The 18,283-nt window shown below is 63.0% G+C and overlaps 1 protein-coding gene across 1 annotated transcript; it reads left to right on the plus strand.

The window, feature by feature from the left end:
• Nucleotides 1-1,740: 1,740 nt before the first annotated feature.
• EXOC3L4 (exocyst complex component 3 like 4) lies at nt 1,741-10,309 on the plus strand. The gene is made up of 11 exons (XM_024131156.2): nt 1,741-2,152; nt 3,015-3,666; nt 4,643-4,754; nt 4,968-5,090; nt 5,460-5,560; nt 5,761-5,841; nt 6,965-7,079; nt 7,651-7,770; nt 7,854-8,006; nt 8,685-8,806; nt 10,086-10,309. Exons 1-11 carry the CDS (start codon nt 1,741-1,743, stop codon nt 10,276-10,278), a joined length of 2,184 nt encoding a protein of 727 aa, XP_023986924.1. The 3' UTR covers nt 10,279-10,309.
• The last annotated feature ends 7,974 nt before the right edge of the window (nt 10,310-18,283 follow it).

An 18,283-nucleotide genomic window follows, 5' to 3' on the forward strand; every position in this document is an offset into this window, starting at 1 on the left:
AGTGTGAGCTCTTCCCAACCAAGGTAGGCCAGCTTGTCCTTCCCCCACACTCCCTGGAGACAGAGCCCGGAGCACGGCAGGCTGGGCACAGCTGGAATGGCTTCCTTCATCACCACACCTGCCCCTGCTGGGCACTGGGGGACACCGGGGCTGGGGGGGTGGGCAGTGGGTGGAGGGGCTGGCCGGCTCCTGTGACAATGCTCCCTGCCGTTGGGCTGGTCTGCGGGCAGGGTCCCCGAGTCCTGGCACCAGCGGAGGACAACGACCTGTGGCCAGGGTGGGGCTGATAAGGCCCCCATCAATCACCTGAGCCTGCCCCTCCCTCAGTGGGGCCTCCTCCCAGCAGCTCAGTGGCCTCTGGGAGAGGAAGGTAGGCCTCAGCCGACCCCCTGCATGTCTGACCCCTGCACAGACATCTCGCTGGAGGGCATGAGGGGGTGGATAGGGGTCTGGCTCCTGCGCATCCCGGTGTCAAACTGAGGCCTGGGGAGAGGCCGTTCCTGCCCACTACCACCCAAGAGTCAAGTGCTGGCTCCAGCCTGGCCTTTGTCCCCACGGTGGGGGGTGACCTGGGGATGGGGGGGGTCTCAGCCTCTGGTTGGTCAGTGACTTCAGCAGGTCCTGCCCTTCTTTGGGCCCCAGTTTCTTCAAGGCTAAAGTGAGACCTTGCTGGGCCCCCACCCTCTCCAACACCTCTTAACACAATGGGGTGGGTGGGAGGTTCCGGCGAGCCAAGAAGTTTCTCTCCTTTCTCCCACCCCTAGCTTAACCTAAAGGCAGAAAGTCAAACCCAGCCAGGCTGGGCGGAAAGGGGGTGGGGTGTGGGCGGAGCCCTGGGGGAGCCGGGGTGGTGAGGGCCCCGAGTTCGGGGTGGGTCAGGGGCAGCCCCTGTTCTGCACCCCCATGCCCTGGGGACTCCCTCCCACCCTCTGTCGGGGAGGGGCCAGAGCATACCTCTCCGGGTGGTGGGGAGGAGATGCAGTGGGTGAGAAACAGCTTGGGAACCTCCCACCCCTGGTTAAATATAGAAGCTTGGCCCCTCCCACAGCCTTCCCCGCAGGCTGCAAGGCCCCGATAAGCCCCCGGTGGCCTGGGCCAGCCTCCTCCAGCCTGACCCCACCTCCCTCCAGTTCTGAGACACCCAGGGAAAAGGCCTGGCCTCCCTCGGGGGTCCTGAGCTCCGCTTTGAGCAGCAGTTAGGCCTGATGGCTGGATGGGGGTGAGCTGAAGGGTGGGGGGCGGGGGCGGTGAGTGGCTTGTGGAGGGGGGGCGTTTTAGCCTCAGGACCTGAGGTCCAGGAAGTCCTGGATGTGGTTTCTGGGCCCAGCCCCGGGGACCGAGGGCTGCGGGTCAGGCTGTGCCCCAGAACCCACACGCTCAGTTCCCTCTCCAGCTCCGATGGGAGGGTCTGGCCTGGCAAAGCCGGTGAGGTGGGTACCTGGGGGAGACCTTCTTGGAAGATGGTGTCAGGGAAGGTGTCCTGATAGAAGCAGCTGTCTGTGTCTGCAGAAGTGGCTGCAGCCTGGCACAAAGACGGCTCTGGCCACGGGAGCTGCCTGGTGACATTTCCTTTTTGACAGCCCTGGGGTCACCTCCTGGGGAAAGCTTCCCTGACTAAGCCGCTGGGCCCCAGCACACCCCACCGGGCTCTCATGGGTTTCTGTGTCTGCTCCTGGGGCCTGGGCACCCCCCCAGGGCTTCCTGAGCCTCCTTTTCGCCCCCAGCTCTGCTGCCGCCAAGATGCCATCGCCTCAGACAGTGGCCTCTGGGCCGGAGCCGCACAGCCCCAGGGAGCCTGTGGCACCCCAGATCCCAGCTCAGGGCACTCGGAGGGCAAGCAGCGAGGATGCGTCCAGCGCCCACCGTGAGGGCCTGGGGCCTGGCCTGGGCACCTTTCGGCGGGCCTTCTCAAAGGCCAGCCAGCGGGCCTCGGGCTGCGCCCCCCAGGAGGACCCAGGCCTGCTCAGGCGCAGCTCTCGCTTCTTGTTCCGGTCTTTACGGCACGCTCTGGACGATGGCCCAGCCGCTGACCAGACCCAGGCTACCACTGGGCCCGGGGTGGCCCACGGCCGGGAGGTGCCCTCAAGGGCCATGGACGGTGTCAGCCCCCAGTCGTCCACTGGGGCGGGGCCTGCGGAACTAGAAGGTGAGGGCTTCCTCGCCACTAAGCAGGGGAGGAGACCGCGGCCGGGGTGGGGCAGTGGGGCCCAGGCTTCCCGACAGGCTCTCCTCCCCAGCTACCCCAAACCCCTGCCCTGCACAATCTCACGTCAAATTCTTCCAACAACAAGGGCAGCTGAGAAAAGTGAGGCTCAGAGAGGCTAAGTGACTTGCCTCAAGTCTCACAGCTGGGAAGCGGAAAAATGGGACGTGAACCCAGATCTGCAGGACCCCAGAACTCCACAGGCTTCCACAGCCTGGCTCCTGGCCAAACCAGCGTGGTGGAGAAGGCACTGGCCCTCTCGGGTCACAGGGTCACAGAGGGCGCCTGTGAGCCGCGGGGCAGAGGGGAGGGCAGGGCGCCACCCAGGAGAGGACCACTGGAGTAGGGCCCTGAAGGGGGCAGGAAGGTGAAGGTAGAGTGCTCCTAGGGGCTGGAGGTTGGCCCAGAGCAGGGAACAGCAAGAAGTGCTGAAGCTGGACACCGGGGCAGGAGCCTGGGCTCTGACCCCACTGGAGCTGCAGTCAGGACTGTACTTGAAGCCACCGGGTCCAGTTCCGTAGAGCTGGCAGAGTGGGAATGGGAGCGGGGGGAGGGGAGGTCGCGGCTGACAGCAGGGAAGGCAGGGGCCGATCCCAACTGCTGTTTTGAGCCAGGCTTGGGACCTGGGGTTCTGCCTCTTCAGAGGTGATTCCAAAGGACACAGGGCACCTGGGGCTGTCGCTCCTGGAGCAGGCCTTCAGATGCAGCTCTGGGGCCCGGCAGCCTGGCTCCGGATGTGTGGGATCGGGGCCGACCGGCCTAGCTGGGGCGTCCCCCTCATTGACCCTCTTCTCACCTGACCTCGCAAAAGACAAATCTGTGGCCGACCTCATCACGGAGCGGAAACTGCTGGCGGCCTTCGAGCAGCTGCGGCACCTCGAGACCCGGCTAGTGGCCGAGAAGGCCTCGCGCACCTTCGAGCAGGACCCCACGGGCTTTGCGCGGCGCGCCATGGACGTGTGCCTGCACTACGACGGGCTGGCCGCGGAGATCGGCGCCATTGTGCTCGAGACCCTGGGCCCGGACGGCGTGGACGCGGCCGTGCTCGCGGAGCTGGCCCGCGTGGTGCGCGCGGAAGAGGAGGCCCACCCAGAGCCCCCTGCAGACGGCGACTTTCTGCGCACGCCGCGCCACTGGCGCCAGCACTGGGAGGACGCGGTGCGCCGGAGCGCGCAGGGGCGCGTGCAGCAGGTGAGCGCGGGCGAGGCCCCGGGGGCAGCCGAGGGTGCCTCCGGCTTGGCCCAGCTTCTGGCCGAGCTCGGCCGCTTGGTTCGCCGCGACCTGCAGAAGGTGCAGCTGGAGGTGCACCCGGCTTACGCGGCCGCCGGCTATCCCGCGTGGGAGGCCTACCTGCGCGCCTTCCACGGCGCAGTGGCCCAGCGCCTCCAGGAGCTGGCGCACGACGCCCGTGGCTGCGAGCAGCTCTACGTCCTGCTGGACTGGGCCTCCAATGTCTACAGCAGGTGAGGCCCCAGCCAGGACGCCATGAGGGGCAAGGAGGGGCCGGAGCTGCCCTCACGAGAGGCCTTCAGGAACCTGCTCTAAAGAGCACAGGGCACCTTTCTTCCCCTTTTCCTCCCCGGGGAGTGCTGGCGATTGGGCGTCCGATCCGGGAGCCTTCGACATTCTCTCCTCCCCGTTCTAGACCATGGTGCTCTCCCGAGAGGGGAGGGGGGCCATCCATCCGGCGGTTCCTGAAGCTGGAGAGCATCCGGGTGGGGGGCGGGGGTTGCTGACGAGACAGGGGGCCCAGTTAGGCACAAGCTAGTCCACAGGGTGCCTCCGAGTGAATTAGCGAAGGGCACCCCTCCAGGCAGGACACAACCGTGGGCTCGCAGCGCTTGGCGTGAGCTGGCGTTCAGCCCCGCTCTCGCTTCGGATGGACACCTGGGTTCAGGGCTCTGCAGAACGTGATGGGGTGGACCGCCTCTCCCGCTGAGCGCTCCCCAGGCCCACGGGCAGACAGGCAAGCGGAGGAGGGCGCCAAAGCCCTGGGCTCCTTCATATGCCCTGTGGCCTCAGACAAGCACCCGCCCCTGTCTGGGCCTCCCTAGTGTGGACAGGATAGCGGCTGGTCCCTCAGCTGCATGGTCCTGGGGGCGTTTCGAGTTCAGTCTCGGGTGTACCCTGACCGTGAGGGTAGAGGTCACACCCGAGGCAACCTGGTCAAGGTCCGTCTGGACGGCCACCTTTATGCATTCTGTGCACACACAGCTGATTGCTCAGGGTGCCAGGAAATCCTGCAGTCAGAAGCTGCGGGGAGGGGTGTCTGGCATGGAAACCTGGAGGGCGTGGTGGGGCGCTGAGTGTGTGAACAGCCCAGATTCGGGGCCCTCGCGGTGATGGCGTTAGGCTTTGAGCCTATCCAGAGGGGAGTAGGGGCAGCCGCTGCCCCATCAGGGTTCTGCTCAGAACTTCAGGCTCCACCCTGCCTTCCAGTCCCGATTTCCTGGGCTCCCAGGACCTGGCTCTGCCCTCGGAGCCACTGCCCCCGCTCCTGGCACCCGATGTGTGGGCCCGACTCGAGAGCGACTACACCAGCTTCCTGGAGGTAAGGGCGGTGAGGGGCCAGGCCGGAGGGGGCGGGGTCCAGGGTGAGTGTGGCCGCCCCACTGCAGGGAGGCTCCGTGCCCTCAGGCGTGGGCCTGTGCACCAGCAGGGTGGCCCTTGTCTCCAAGGGCGCACGACGGGGCTCGGGGCTCGGGAGGTAGGGGACCTCCTTCCTGGGAGGGTCTCACCGCGGCCCCTTCCTCACCCCGCACAGACCAAGATCGCGAGCTGCTTCGATGGCATTCTGCAGGTAGAACAGAGTCGCTGGGTGGCTGCCGAGGCCCCCGACGTGCTGCAGGGCCACTACCATACGCCGCTGTCCATCGACGTACGCATGGTGAGCCCAGAAGGAGGGACATGTGTTTGGGCCTCAGGCGGTAGAGACACCCAGAGCTGTAAATTACAGTCATAACTGCCTCTCCCCGTTAGACGGGAGCTTGAGGCCCCATGTGGGGCCGGATCAGAGGCCCTCGGGTCGCCTGGCCAAGCTGGGAGCGCCAGGCCACAGCTCCCAGCTTAGCAGGCGGCCCCGTGGGTGTCGGGAGTTGGGAGGGCTGACCTCGAGGTTGGGGCCGCTGGAAGTTGCAGGCGAGACTGTGCGGAAGAGCAGCGCAGGCTGGAGACATCACTGGGCCACGAGGTGGGGGACTGGGGGCATCGGGACTGAGGGCTCAGAAGCGCCTTCAGCGCGTGGCATCGCTCTCAGCTCGTGGCAGAGCACGTGAAGGCAGCCGGCGCCATCTCCGCGGAGCTGGAGGCCACCACCTTGCGGATCTGCGCGCGGGCGCTTGGCCTCTTCCTGCCCAGGTAGGGGCGCATCTTGGGCCGGGGTGTGGTGGGTGGAGTGGCCAGGGTGTGGACGGTGGTCGTCCCTGGGGAGGGCCCATCCTGTTTGCTCAGTGTCCGAGATCCCCGGACAAGCCTCATCATAAGGCCCGAGGGAGGGCGGAAACGAGGTCATAGAAGCCAGAAAGAGTCTCCAAGACCTCTGCGTACCTCTCCCCCAGGTTTGAAAAGGCTTTCCTGGAGTCGGGGGCGGTGAGCGAGCCTAACCTGTGCGCCAACATCAATGCCTGCGAGGAGTTCAGGTGGGTTTCTCGCTCCTCCGCAGGGGCGGTGCCGAGCACGGCCGGCAGGGGGCGCGCAAACTCAGGGAACCGGGACCCTGAAGGCTACCGCGGCGGCCGCAGGCGGCCTTCCCAGGAGGCCTGGGGGTAGCCCCCCTCTTCGCCTCCGTCCCCGCTGTGGGGTCCTCTCTCGGCCCCGCAGAGCTGAGGCCCTGAAAGGGATGCGGGGAGTTTCAAGGCCGAGCAGAGGCCAAGAAGCCCTCCCTGGCACTCCCCCCAGGGCTTTGCTCGTGCTGGGGCCTGGGTTTATCTACCCCCAGAAGGCAGAGGGCCCCCGTGGGCTGGCACTGGCTGTCCCCCTTCTGTGCCAAGCGTTAGTGTCCCCCCACATGAGGTGCATCAGCTGCTGCAGCACAAGGGTGGGGTCCCCATGTACAGATGGGAACGTGGAGGCTGGGAAAGGAAACGCCACTTGTCCACGGTCACACAGACAGTACGTACTGGATCTGGGACGTGAACAAGGTCTGCGTGGACCCAAAGCCTGACCACGCTGAGGCACTGCTTCTATAACACTCTCTTGTCCCTAATCTGTGCCAGACTGGCCCTGGGCACGGGGGACCCTGGGGTTCAGCCCCAGGGAGCATTCTCTGTTCCTTGGTAGGCAGCCTCTGGCCAAGCCCCTGATGGAAATTAGTCTGCCTTTCTGTGTCCCTGGGCTGGGGACCGGGCAGAGCCTGGACCTCGGTTTACTCAACAGTGAAATGGGGACATTATAATGTTTGGAGAGGCAGTTACGAGGCTCAGAGGAGGGCCCCCTGTGTCAGCAATGGCTGCGTTGCACTGTTCTGTCACCAAGAGGGATGCAGGTTCGGCCCAGTGCTGCCACAGGGGAGCTCTGCCATGCAGTGGGACCACCACCACTCCACTGCCCTGCCCCCTCTATGATCTGGGGCACAGTGCTGCCCCCTCACTTGACTCTGCTCCCAGGGCTACTGCACTGTGCAGCCCCAGGGGGGCTGCCCTTCACATTATAGTCTAAGTGAATGGAGTTGGTGTGGCACCAGCCTTCATGGCTGTATGCCAGGCCTTGACCCCAGCCTGCTCCCCCTTGCTCACTTTGTCCCCTGTCCTGGCCCCTCCCCAGAACTCATCTTCTGGCCAGGTTCCCAGGAAGCCTTGAAGAGTTGGAGAAGCCCCTGGTGGCTGCCACCTGCGCCTTTCAGAAGCGGCTGCTCCAGGGCTTGCAGGGTGATGTGCAGGTGAGGGGGATGGGCCCTTCTCTCCCCACTTTCCATGCCCAGCAGGTGCCCCCTGTGTCCTGGAGCCTGGGAGCCCAAGTCACGGCATTCATTTACTGGGGGGGCAGTGCTGGGGTGGTGTGTTGGGGGGCAGGCAGGGAACCCAGACAAGTTCCCAGCTGAGCAGGAACAGTTGGGAAACAACTACCTTCTTCAGTCTCCACGTCTCAGAGAGGGTGTGTCCAAGGAACTGCTCCTCATCCGGCCCCTCAAGGCGCCCCCCAGGACTGCCCAAGCAAGGCCTGGCTAGAGGCTCAAACTCAAACTCAAACTCTGCCTACTGGGGGCTCCAGGCCTGGAGGAGGCAGTCCCTGGGAAAGGCCTAGTGACATAATTTGTGGCAGGAGAGGGGATGTCACCAAGGTACCATAGAGAAGGGGGTCAGATAGCTCCCCAGAATTTCTTCCTGTTGACAGATTGTCCCTTGGCCTGAAACACCCCTGTCAGGAGCCATGCACGGGGCTCCCAGGGGAGGGTCTAGTGGATGGGGAGGACACCTGGCTAGAAGACTCCTGACCCCCTCTGCCCCCAGCCGCTCTTCAAGGTCCTGTGCACCAAGGCCTGGCTGACACAGGACGTGCTGCAGCCCCTCCTGGACAAGGTGGTGGCATTCGCCGGCCACCTCGAGCACGTGGTCCCGCCCCGGGCGCAGGTATAGGGGGGCGAGCTGTGGTGGGGGCATGCTCGGGGCCCCTACCGCTGACCCGGACCCAGACCCCTGCTTTGGCCGCCCAGGAGACTCTGCAGGAGGTGCACCGTTACGTCGTCCGCGAGTACCTGGCGCAGGCGCTGAGGCCCCGCGAACGGTTCCGGGGTGTGGAGCGCGTGAGTGGCTCCCAGAAGATGGGCCTGGACGCCCAGGCCATTGGCAACACCTTCCAGGGCTTGGTAGGAGCACTGGCTGCCCGGAGTGCTGGCCTCCTCGGGGGGCCTCCAGCGTGGGGACCCCCCACTAGCGCCCCCGTTCTCATTTCCGCTCGCCCCTGTACGAGCCCCCGCGGGGCAGGCTTTGGCGGAAGTGATTCTGCGCACTCCCCCAGACGAGCAGGGCCGGGGGCGGGAGGGGGGGGGAACGACACTTTGCATACGTTTGCACTCATTTGCATGCAGTTTGTGGGGTGTGGGGGGAAGGGATGAGGGTCGCAGCCCCGTCTGATGGGCGGGGCCTATGGAAGACCTCTCCTGCGCCCCTGACCCCGAGCAGTTCGAGCTCAGGCACCTCCTCCCTACACATGCACCCCTTATCTGGGCTGCTGGTCCCCCACCCGCTGTACGACTCCAGGCAGGACTTGCCCGCGGGGCCTCGGTTTACCCATCTGAGCAGATTCTGGAAGACACCTCCGTGCTCTGTCGTGGGGGAGGGAAGATGGCTGTTGAGCTGCGGCTGAGTCCACGGTGCCGAGGCCCGCGTCCCCTTCCGCGATGCAGGAGGCAACCCAGTGGGACCGCGGTGGTGGCTTCAGGAGGGCTCTACGGGGCTCTAATGGAGGGGCTGCAGGCAGGGGCGGCAAGGGGGTTCCGGGGGGGGCAGTGGCCCGCCCCGCACGCGTCTCCCTGTGTCCGTAGGGCTCTGAGGCCACTTGGTTGGGCCGAGCTATCCCGTGCGTGGCGGACATACTGGGCGAGACTTACAAAGACGACATCCGGCGGCACCTGGAGACACTCATCGGGAGCTACCCCGACATCAGGTCCGTCCCCCACTAGATCCTGACGGGCCCCGCGGGGCCCAGGGGTCAGGGGACTCGTGCCTCCGGAAGTGCCCCTGCGGCTGCCGGTGGGCGGGCGAGGAGCCTGAGGGCGGCGCGAGCTGGTTCGGGGGAGGGGGAGGGGGAGGGGAGGGGAGGGGGAGGGGGAGGGGAGGGGAGGGGGAGGGGCGCCTCCCGGGCGGGGCTCGAACTAGCGCCGGCCTGAGTGCGCAGGTGCAGGAGCTGCGGGCCCCCGGCCTTCAGGCTGTGGGGAGGCCTCGTGGGATCGGTGCTGCCCTTCCCTCGTGGGCTATTCTCGCCGTCCGCATTCAGTCCTGTGGTGAGATGGGGAGACACGTCCCCACCCCTGGAGTCTGAAGGGAGTGGGAGCCCCTCCTCCCGCGTCTGACGGTGGGGACACGTCCCTCCCCCGGGAGGCTGAGGGGAGGCCGCGGCCCCCACCCCTGGGAGAAGGCCCTTTCCGGAAGCCCCAGACCTGGCCAGGAGGAAGGAGGCTTTGATCCCCGGGTGTGTGTTGGGAGGGGGCGTGGTGAGTCATGGTACCCATGGAAATCCCAGCCCGAATCTGTCCATGGCCTTGGAGATTCCAGGGTGGGGAGACTGCAGAAAACCCCCGGCCTAGCTCCTTCCTGGACCCACCGCCTTGCCCTGCACCCCGCCCCCCCGGGGAGAATTCCCGCCCCCCAGCCCGCAGTGACCACCCCTCCCCTCCAAGCGCCCGAGGTTCCCCTTCGGGCCCCTCCCGGTGTTCCTGCCCTGGGCTGGCCTGCCCTCCCTAGCTTGTGGGGCGGCGCTTCGAGCTTCTTGGGGTGCTCGGGAGGGGAGGGGGAGCTCCTGACGCCACTGGGCGCAGGCCTCCCACCCCTGTGCCGCCTCTCTGCGTGCTGCCTGGCTGTGGCTCCCTGCACAGGGCTGGAAGCAGGCGGCCCTGACTCCTTTCTGAGGCCAGCGGCTCCCCAGGTCCCGCCCCCGTGTGGCCGCATTGCTGCCTCCTTCAATCCACTAGGTTTCTTGAACCTCTGCATAGGCCACAGAGGCCTGCCCTCCCGCCTCCACGGGGCTTCGCACCCTTCAGGGCCCGGCCAGCTCCTCCAGGAGCACTGCTCCTCCTGGCTCATTCTCAGTATCTCTGAGACCAGGCTCCAGGAATGCTGGGTGCACTCGTACTTCCAGCCCGAGCCCCCGGGGTTCTCCTCACCTCGGGGTCTGGGGTGTCATTGAAGCTGCTGGGTCTGCAGTGAGGGTCCGCGTGTCTCTGCAGGCGGGACCACGTGCTGGCCATTCTAGCGCTGCGCCGACTGGGCCGCCGTCGGAACCAGCACCTCCTGACGCATGCCCAGGACCTGCTGAGGGCCGCGGCCAAGGCAGGGCGCCCCGGCGCTGCTGGGGGCCACGTGCTCTTCGAGGAGATCGAGGTGCCCACCTCCATGGATGTGCTAATCACCTGCATCTAGTGCTCCTGGGCCTGAGAGGGGGCCGACCCCAGGTGGAGGGTTGGCCACCTTCCCCACCCCCCCACCCCCCCCACCCCCCCCCCCCCGGCACTGAGCCCCAAGTCAGGAGCCCGCGGTCACGGAATTTCCATCCTCAGCCACTCATGGCTGGTGGCCAGAAGGAGCCGGTGCTAATCACCTGCATCTAGTGCTCCTGGGCCTGAGAGGGGGCCGACCCCAGGTGGAGGGTTGGCCACCTTCCCCACCCCCCCACCCCCCCCACCCCCCCCCCCCCGGCACTAAGCCCCAAGTCAGGAGCCCGCGGTCACGGAATTTCCATCCTCAGCCACTCATGGCTGGTGACCAGAAGGAGCAGCCATGAGAGGCATTTCAGGCATTTGCGGGGGAGGGTTCGGGAGTGTCAGAACTTCCCACCCAGGAAGGCCTCCCTGCCGATCTGTCCAGCGCCACCCCAGTCTGAAAGTGAAGGACGGAGTATTTATTTTTAAAATAAACATGCATTAAAATGGTGTCTCCCTAAGGATGGGCAGGCCGAGTTGACTTCAGGCAGGAGGTCGGGGTTCCCATGCACCCAGGGTCCAGCCAGAGGTTCCGTGGTGACTCCAACTCCATTTGGTGATGGCTGTTTCCTGCTCTCTGTACAAATGGGGAGACTGAGGCAGGTCTAGAGCTGGGAAGGCTCACCCCTGTGGCTGCAGAGCAAGACAGGCTTTGACCCCGGGCCCCCAGTGCCGTGTGCCTAGTGAGCTTTGCCCAGCGGCGGGGGCGCTGCTCTGTTCCGTTCTAAGCAGGCCTGGGCCCTGGGAGACAAGAAAAGGCCAAGCCTTGTTCTGCAGCTTGAGGTATTTGGGTTAGTTGTGAGAGGGACTTCCCAGCAGCGAGAGCTGCTGCAGGGCAAGTGTCAACCTGGAGTGTGTGTAGGAGGGGTTGCCCCCGCAGGTCTCGGCTCCGGACGCGGCGCTGCAAGGAGATCACCCCGCTGCGCCCCTGCGCACGCCCCTCCTCATCTTCCTCTCACAAAAAGTTGGCGCTGGAATGGGGCTCCGGCCTGCAGTTGAGGCTGCTGTGGAACCCATGCGTCCATAACCTCGGGCCTGCCAGGAAGGCTGAGCTCTGAGATGGGGCGACTGACAGGACGCCGCCGGAGGCAGCGATAGGTGCCTTTCCCCCCAGTCCCCTTTCGGGGGTCCCAGCGGGGAGCAGGTGCCAGGGGCAGCCTGTTCCATAGGTGCACCTGGCCAGGCGTGGGGCAGGCAGGGTGCCGAGGGAGTGTCCAGATCTTCCCAAGTGGGGAATCCAGCGGGGGTGGGGTTCAGCAGGGCGGGAAGGAGGAACAGGAGAGGATGGGGTTCCCAGGCTCCGGGAACAGGCGCGGGGGCGGGGTGTGTGAGTGCTGAGGCTGACCAGCGGTCCTTGTGTCAGTGGGGAAACTGAGGCCAGCGGAGGATGGAGTTTGGCAGTGCTTCACAACAGGCCCCAGCACGGGTGGCCTGGGATCCTCACAGCCAGGGAGAGGGGAGGTATCGGAGGGGCACCTCTCTCCCTAGGGAGGGGCAGGTGATTGACAGGTCAGCCTGACCCCACATGTAAGCCCAGGGGCCGGCAGTGGTCTGGGTGAGAGTCTCAGGCCGCGGGGGGGGGCGGGTGAGGGTATAGGAAGCCTTGATCTGGTTTGGTCCTGGCCAGGTTCTCCCCTGGGAGTCCCCATCCCACATTTGAGTCCCAGGCCCCAGGCTCCTCAAGGAGGTCCCCTCCTGCAGCCCCTGGTCCTCACCCTGACCCTGACAGGCCTGACCTTGCCTGAGCCCCTTGGCTGCAGGCTGAGGGTCCTGGGGCTGGGTTTCTAAGCCAGGCTGCAGAGGTGGGAGGGGATCCAGCTCTACCACTTTCCAACCAGGAGACTGTAGGCAAGTTTCTTCACCTCTCTGTGCCTCAGTCTTTCCAGCTGTGAAATAGGGGTTCTGTCTGTGCCTCCCAGGCCGGGAAGAGTGAAGTTAAGAGCCTGCCGTAAAGCCAGCAGTGACCCCACGTTCGCAGGTGTCTGGCCAGGCCACCATCTGCAAGAAAAAGCCGAGGAGAGGCTGGGTGCAGGGGTGGGGGACTCTGCCAGTGACTCCTGAGGTGGGTGGTGTCAGTGAGTGGGGAAGGCCCCCAGGGGGAGGCTGGGGAGGGCTGTGGGTCTGAGCAGCCTCCTGATGTTAAAGTAGGAAGGATTTAGGCTGAGACCCAGGCCCAGAGACAGAAAGGCAGGGTTTTCCTGGCAGGAGCCTCCATGCCCGGGTGGGTATGTGTGCCCTGTGGATGTTCCTGTGAGCCCAGCAGAGTCTGGGGGCTGGGGTCAGCTTCCCAAGGCCAAGCTGGGGTGAGCAGAAAGCCAGACGGCAGCGTCTATGAGGGTGCAGCCAGGGAGGCTGCGGACTGGAGGGAGGGCTGAGGCCAGGGGACCCAGGGCTGGCTCAGGTCCAGGGCTCTGGCCATTGGCTGTTCTGCCCCGGGCTCGGGGGCTGTGCTCAGGACCCCCCCTGCCCACCAGGTCCCATGAGGCCTTGCGAAGAGCCAGAGTGCTTCCTTGGCCAGCCTGTCGTCCAGGCCAAGCATGGGGGGAGGGGGCTGACTCTCAGAGCTGCTTCCGGACTTGTGAACCATGTTGTCTGGCTGATAAGGAAACGCGTGTGCGTGTGTGCATGTGTGTGTGTGTGTGTGTTCACATGTGTGTGCGTTCCTGGAATGTGCCAGCCCCTGTCAGTGCCCGGGGATAGGGGGGCCTTGCCCGGTGTCTGTGTTCCCCTGTGCAGCAGGACATCCTGTTTGCCCCTAGATCTCGGATCCTGGGCCCTACCTCTGACCCCTGGCCGCACCCTCTCCCCGCGTGGCCCCCCACTCTCCCCGCTTTGGCTCAGCTTGGCTTCCCCCAGTGCCCATGTTTCCTGGGGCTCCTTCGTGGACTGAGGGTCACCTCTGGTCTCTGGCCCTGAGCCTGTGGGTCCTTGATGAGGCTGGAGGGCAGTGAAGGGGTGCGGGGGCCGCCTGCCCAAGGCAGGGTGCTCGGGTCCGAGGACGGGATGAACCCAGCCTGATTACCCGAGGACAGCCTGGGGTGACAGGAGGGACCTGGGTGTCCACCCTAGCTCCACCTGGGCTGTGCCCTCTGTGGCCCTTCGCCCACGCTTGAGCGTGTTCAGGTCTCAGCGCTGCCCTCCCACAGCTGTGACCTGGGCCCTTTCCCCTCTGAGGCTCGGTCTCCTTATCTGCGACGTGGGAGGGGAGCGCCCAGCAGGTGAGGGAACTCAGGGGTACATGACACCGGCCAGAGACCCGGCACCGAGGGCTTGCTGCGAGGGGCAGTCATCGTGTCACCTCCGTGCCTGCACGGCCTCTCCCTCGTCCTTCCTTGCCTGGTGACCCCGGCCCCTTCCTTCCAGGCCCTGGACCTCATGGGGCCCCTCGGCACAGGGGCAGCACCCTCAGCGGCTAGGATGTGGTCCTGGCGGGGCCCCTCAGCACTGCCCTGGTGGGGAAAGGAGGCTGCGGGGTCCCCAGGGCCACTCTCCGTCCCCTCCCTTCCTTTGCTGCCCCCGAGTCCCTTAGGCAACTCCAGCAGGTCAGAGGCCCCTCCCACCAAGGTCAGCGTCTGCCCACTGTCCAGCCTCGGCCCAGGGGGAGGAGATGGGACGGTCCTTCCCCAGCCAGTCGGTGCGGAGCACTGGGCAGTGGGCCTGTGCCAGGCACTGCGATCAGATGATCGGAGGGGGCTGCTGACGAGGGCTGAGCCAGAGAGCTCCAGGTCTGGGGGAATCAGGGCCTGCTGGGTGACAGCGCGGGGCCCCTTTTGGCGGAGTTGCTGGGAGCCGTCACACCCCCGTGGCTAAGCGCGTCTAGGGACTCAGGGCAGCCTCCCTGGGCCCCTGCTCTAGTGAAATGCTTGGAGCGGACTGCTTCTTGGACAGGTCACACCCACCTCTGGGTCCACTCGTCTCATGGGACCCGTGGGGTCATTACAAAACCCTTCATCTTTCCAGGGATTCCCATCTTCTGGGTGCACATACACCCACCTGCTCATTAGCGGCTTTTTTTTTTTTTTTTTTTTGCAGTACGCGGGCCTCTCACCTCTGCGGCCTCCCCCGTTGCGGAGCACAGGCTCCGGACACGCAGGCCCAGCGGCCATGGCTCACGGGCTCAGCCGCTCCGCGGCACGTGGGATCTTCCCGGACCGGGGCACGAACCCACGTCCCCTGCATCGGCAGGCGGACTCAACCACTGCGCCACCAGGGAAGCCCTCATTAGCAGCTTTTAAAATGCATTTGTTGGGACTTCCCTGGTGGTCCAGTGGTTAAGACTCCGCGCTCCCAATGCAGGGGGCCTGGGTTCGATCCCTGGTCAGGGAGCTAGATCCCCCAGGCATGCTGCAACTAAGAGTCCACATGCCGCAACTGAAGATCCCATGTGCCACAACTAAGACCCGACCCGGTTCAGCCGAATGTTTAATAAAAAAATGTTTAAAAGAATAAAATTAATTAAATGCATTTGTTAAATGTTTTCATTTTTAACCTTAATGTTTTAGTGATACAGTCACATAGTTCAAAATTGAAAAGGTACAAAAAGGATATACAGTGAACGTCTCCTTATTCCCATCTCCCTGTGTCCTTCCCCAGAAACAATGAGGGTTCCTTATAGGACCCTTGAGCTTGTAAGAAGCAATACACGTGGCTATACACATGGCTATATACACGGATGGGGGCTGTATACACGGAACATCCGTGGACAGTGACATTTCAGGCATTGGTGAAGCACCTGCTTTTGCTGGAGGGAGTTGTGTTGGGGGGACGGCAGTCTTTCCTGAGCCCCGCGAAAGCAGACGGTAGAGAACCTAACACTCTTAGATGGATAGGGTCCCCAAATATTGGACTCTTAGTATATGTGGGAGAGAGGAATGTTGTGAAAAGTCCCGCTGCTTCTGGGGCGAACCCTGTGCTGGCTCTGCACAGTGATTTATGACTTTCCTCCTTCCTAAGGATTCGGTGCAGGGGTTAAGAATTAACCTCTTATGTGATAATAACTTTAAATGGAGTATAATCTAGAAAAATATCGAATCACCATGTTGTACACGTAAAACTAATATAATATTGTAAATCAACTATACTTCAATTAAAAGAAAATTAGCCTCTGGATTCAGACCTCTCTGGGCTGGGGTCCCAGCTCTGCACCTTCCTAGCTGTGTGACTTTGGGCAGTTGCTCCCCCTCTCTGGGCTCTAGCTCCTCGTGTAAAATTGGGAGCATTACAGGAGAAAATGCTGATGTGCTGGATAAGGGCCTGGCCTGGGGTTTGCACTCCCTCCGAGTAGCAGTTACTGTTATTTATATGCACCCTCTCCTTGGAGCCTTCCCTGGCAACCCCCTGAGCAAGTGTCTGCTCCGTTTCCAGAAGCGATCGGGAGGTCCCAAAGGGTGAAGCAATGTGCCTAAAAACACAGGTGTGGGAACTCCCTGGTGGGCCAGTGGTCTCACTGCCAAGGGCCGGGGTTCCATCCCTGGTTGGGGAACTAAGATCCCACAAGCTGAGGCGTGGCCAAAAACCAAAAGCAAAAACAAAAACCACAGATGTAAGTGGTGGAGTGCCCCAGGGTCCAGGTGGTCCCATGCCCGAGCCCCACCATCAAGCCTTCCTTCTCCAAAGTCTAGAAGGGCAGAGCTCCCTAGTGTCGGATGAGGAGGCGTTCCAACACCCGGATTTGAGGAACTGGTAGGCCCTGTGGTGGTTTGGGGCAGGCTCCCCCCCTCCCCTTCAGCCTTGGCCGGCTCTACACAGCACTGGGATTCCCACCAGAGCTCCTGCCACGTGACCTGCCTCTGTCACTGGGTGGGACTTTACGTGCAGTAAGGCTGTTTTCCTGGAAATGATGCCGTCTAGGAGAAGGGCCCGCAGGCTGCTGGACCAGGGCAGCCCCGGGTCTGAAGGGCTAGGAGCTGAAGTTGCCACCTTGCGTCACCACCGAAAGCCGTTGTGAAAAGCCAGGGCCGTTTAGGAAAGAGGCCAGGCCACTGGGGCCGGCACGGAGATTCCCTGATCCCCCGGAGGGGCATCCCTCCAGGGGGCCCTCCTGCATCACGCTCCTTAGAAGGCCACTAGGGTCCTGCTGCCCAGAGGGCCCTGCTTTCTCCCGAGGGGTCCCACCTCCAGCACGGGGAGTGGGCCAGCCTCACTGAGCACTGGTGGAAGCCATTTCTCCTCAGGCCTCATTTTCCCCATCTGCCAAACACAGAAAGGAAGGAGTGTGGGGTCTGACTTCCTCCTGGGGGGAAGGGAGGGGCTGTTGACAAGTAGACGGCTGCCCGGGGGTTGGGGGACCCTGCCCGTCGGGGTACGCCTGCTCTGATGGGTGCCCTCCTGCGAGGGGCTGGCCCGGGAGGGTGGTGCCTGGTCATCTGTCCTGGCCATTCCATGGTCCTCAGGGGGGTCAGGAGACTCTGGCCGAGGTCAGGTGCAGCTGCCAATGACCCAGAGCAAGTGACTTCCCCTTTGCGGAAGGCTGGGTGGCGGCAGGGATCCCAGCCTGAGGGCCTCAGCTTTTGCATTCACCTACCCCTCCAAGCCTCAGTTCCCTCACCTGTCAACAGAGGATCCGATGGCTCTGTCCAGGGCTCTTAGTGAGTGGGACATCCCCAGGAAACCAGAGGCTCCAGGAAGGGTCCCAGGTCAGGTGACCGCCTGAGAAGTGACGGGAGAAGCAGCGCCGGGGGAGCCAGGGCTGGAGCAGCGGGAAGTTGGCAGGGCCTGAGGAGGAGCCCGCCCGCGGCCGGCACCGCCCTGCCAGCCAGGTCTTCCCGGTGCCGCCCGGGTCCTGCCCCATCCCCCAGCCGGCCTTTGCACCTGCTGAGCCCTGTGCCAGAGGGGCTCCCTTCTGCCTTCCGCGCCTCTTCCAGGGAGCTTCGGGAGGGGGAAGAGAGGGGGGGACGGTAAACACACACCGCCTGCGTTATTCTCTGGCTGCGCTGCCGAGACTGGGTCAGCCCCTCCTGCCGCTCCGCAGGGTGAGGGTGAAGACTCAGTTAATTGACTGGACAAGGTCGTGAAAGAGATTTGGGGAAATCTTTTTTTTTTTTTTTTTTTTTCAAAGATGAAAAAGGAGTGGAGGGCAGGAAAAGCTCCCATTTCTGCATCGAAGCTTCCTAGCCCAGCAGTCAGTCCTTCCTTGTGTCTGACTTAAATGCATCAAGCTGTATTTCAGTTGATCAACATTAGGGGATAAGTAATATGGCACAAGGCTTAGTGTGTGGCTTCCAGCTCCACCGCTGACCACCACGTGACTGGAACTATCTGTGCCTCGATTTCCTTATCTGTGAACAGGGGATAATTAAGGAGTACCCATTTCATAAGATTGTCTGATGAAATCAGTTAGTGCACGCGAAGCACTTAGAACAGAGCTTGGCACCTGTCGACAAATGTCAGCTGTCTACCCAAAAGAACTGGAAGCAGGGTCTGGAAGAGAGAGTTGAGTTCCCACGCTCACAGCAGCATTACTCACAAGAGCCAAAAGGGGGTAGCAACCCAAGTGTCCATGGACAGATGAAAAGACAAACAATGAAACATTATTCAAGCTTAAAAAGGAAGGACATTCTGACACATGCCACAACATGGATGAACCTTGATGACATTATGCGAAGTTACATAAGCCAGTTACGAAAGGACAATTGCCATCCTTTTGATTCCACTTATAGGAGCTACTTAGAATAGTCAAGTTTATAGAGATAGAAAGTAGAATGGTGGGTGCCAGGCTAGTGAGCAGGTGAGGAGGGGGAGTTAGTGTTTAATGAGTACGGAGTCCAAAAATGGGCAGAAGAACTACATAGACATTTCTCCAAAGAAGATATACAGATTGCCAACAAACACATGAAAGGATGCTCAACATCATTAATCATTAGAGAAATGCGAATCAAAACGACAATGAGATATCACCTCACACCGGTCAGAATGGCCGTCATCAAAAAATCTAGAAGCAATAAATG

This window comes from Physeter macrocephalus, chromosome 11, assembly GCF_002837175.3.
Source record: "Physeter macrocephalus isolate SW-GA chromosome 11, ASM283717v5, whole genome shotgun sequence".
Taxonomy (NCBI): Eukaryota; Metazoa; Chordata; class Mammalia; order Artiodactyla; family Physeteridae; genus Physeter; species Physeter macrocephalus.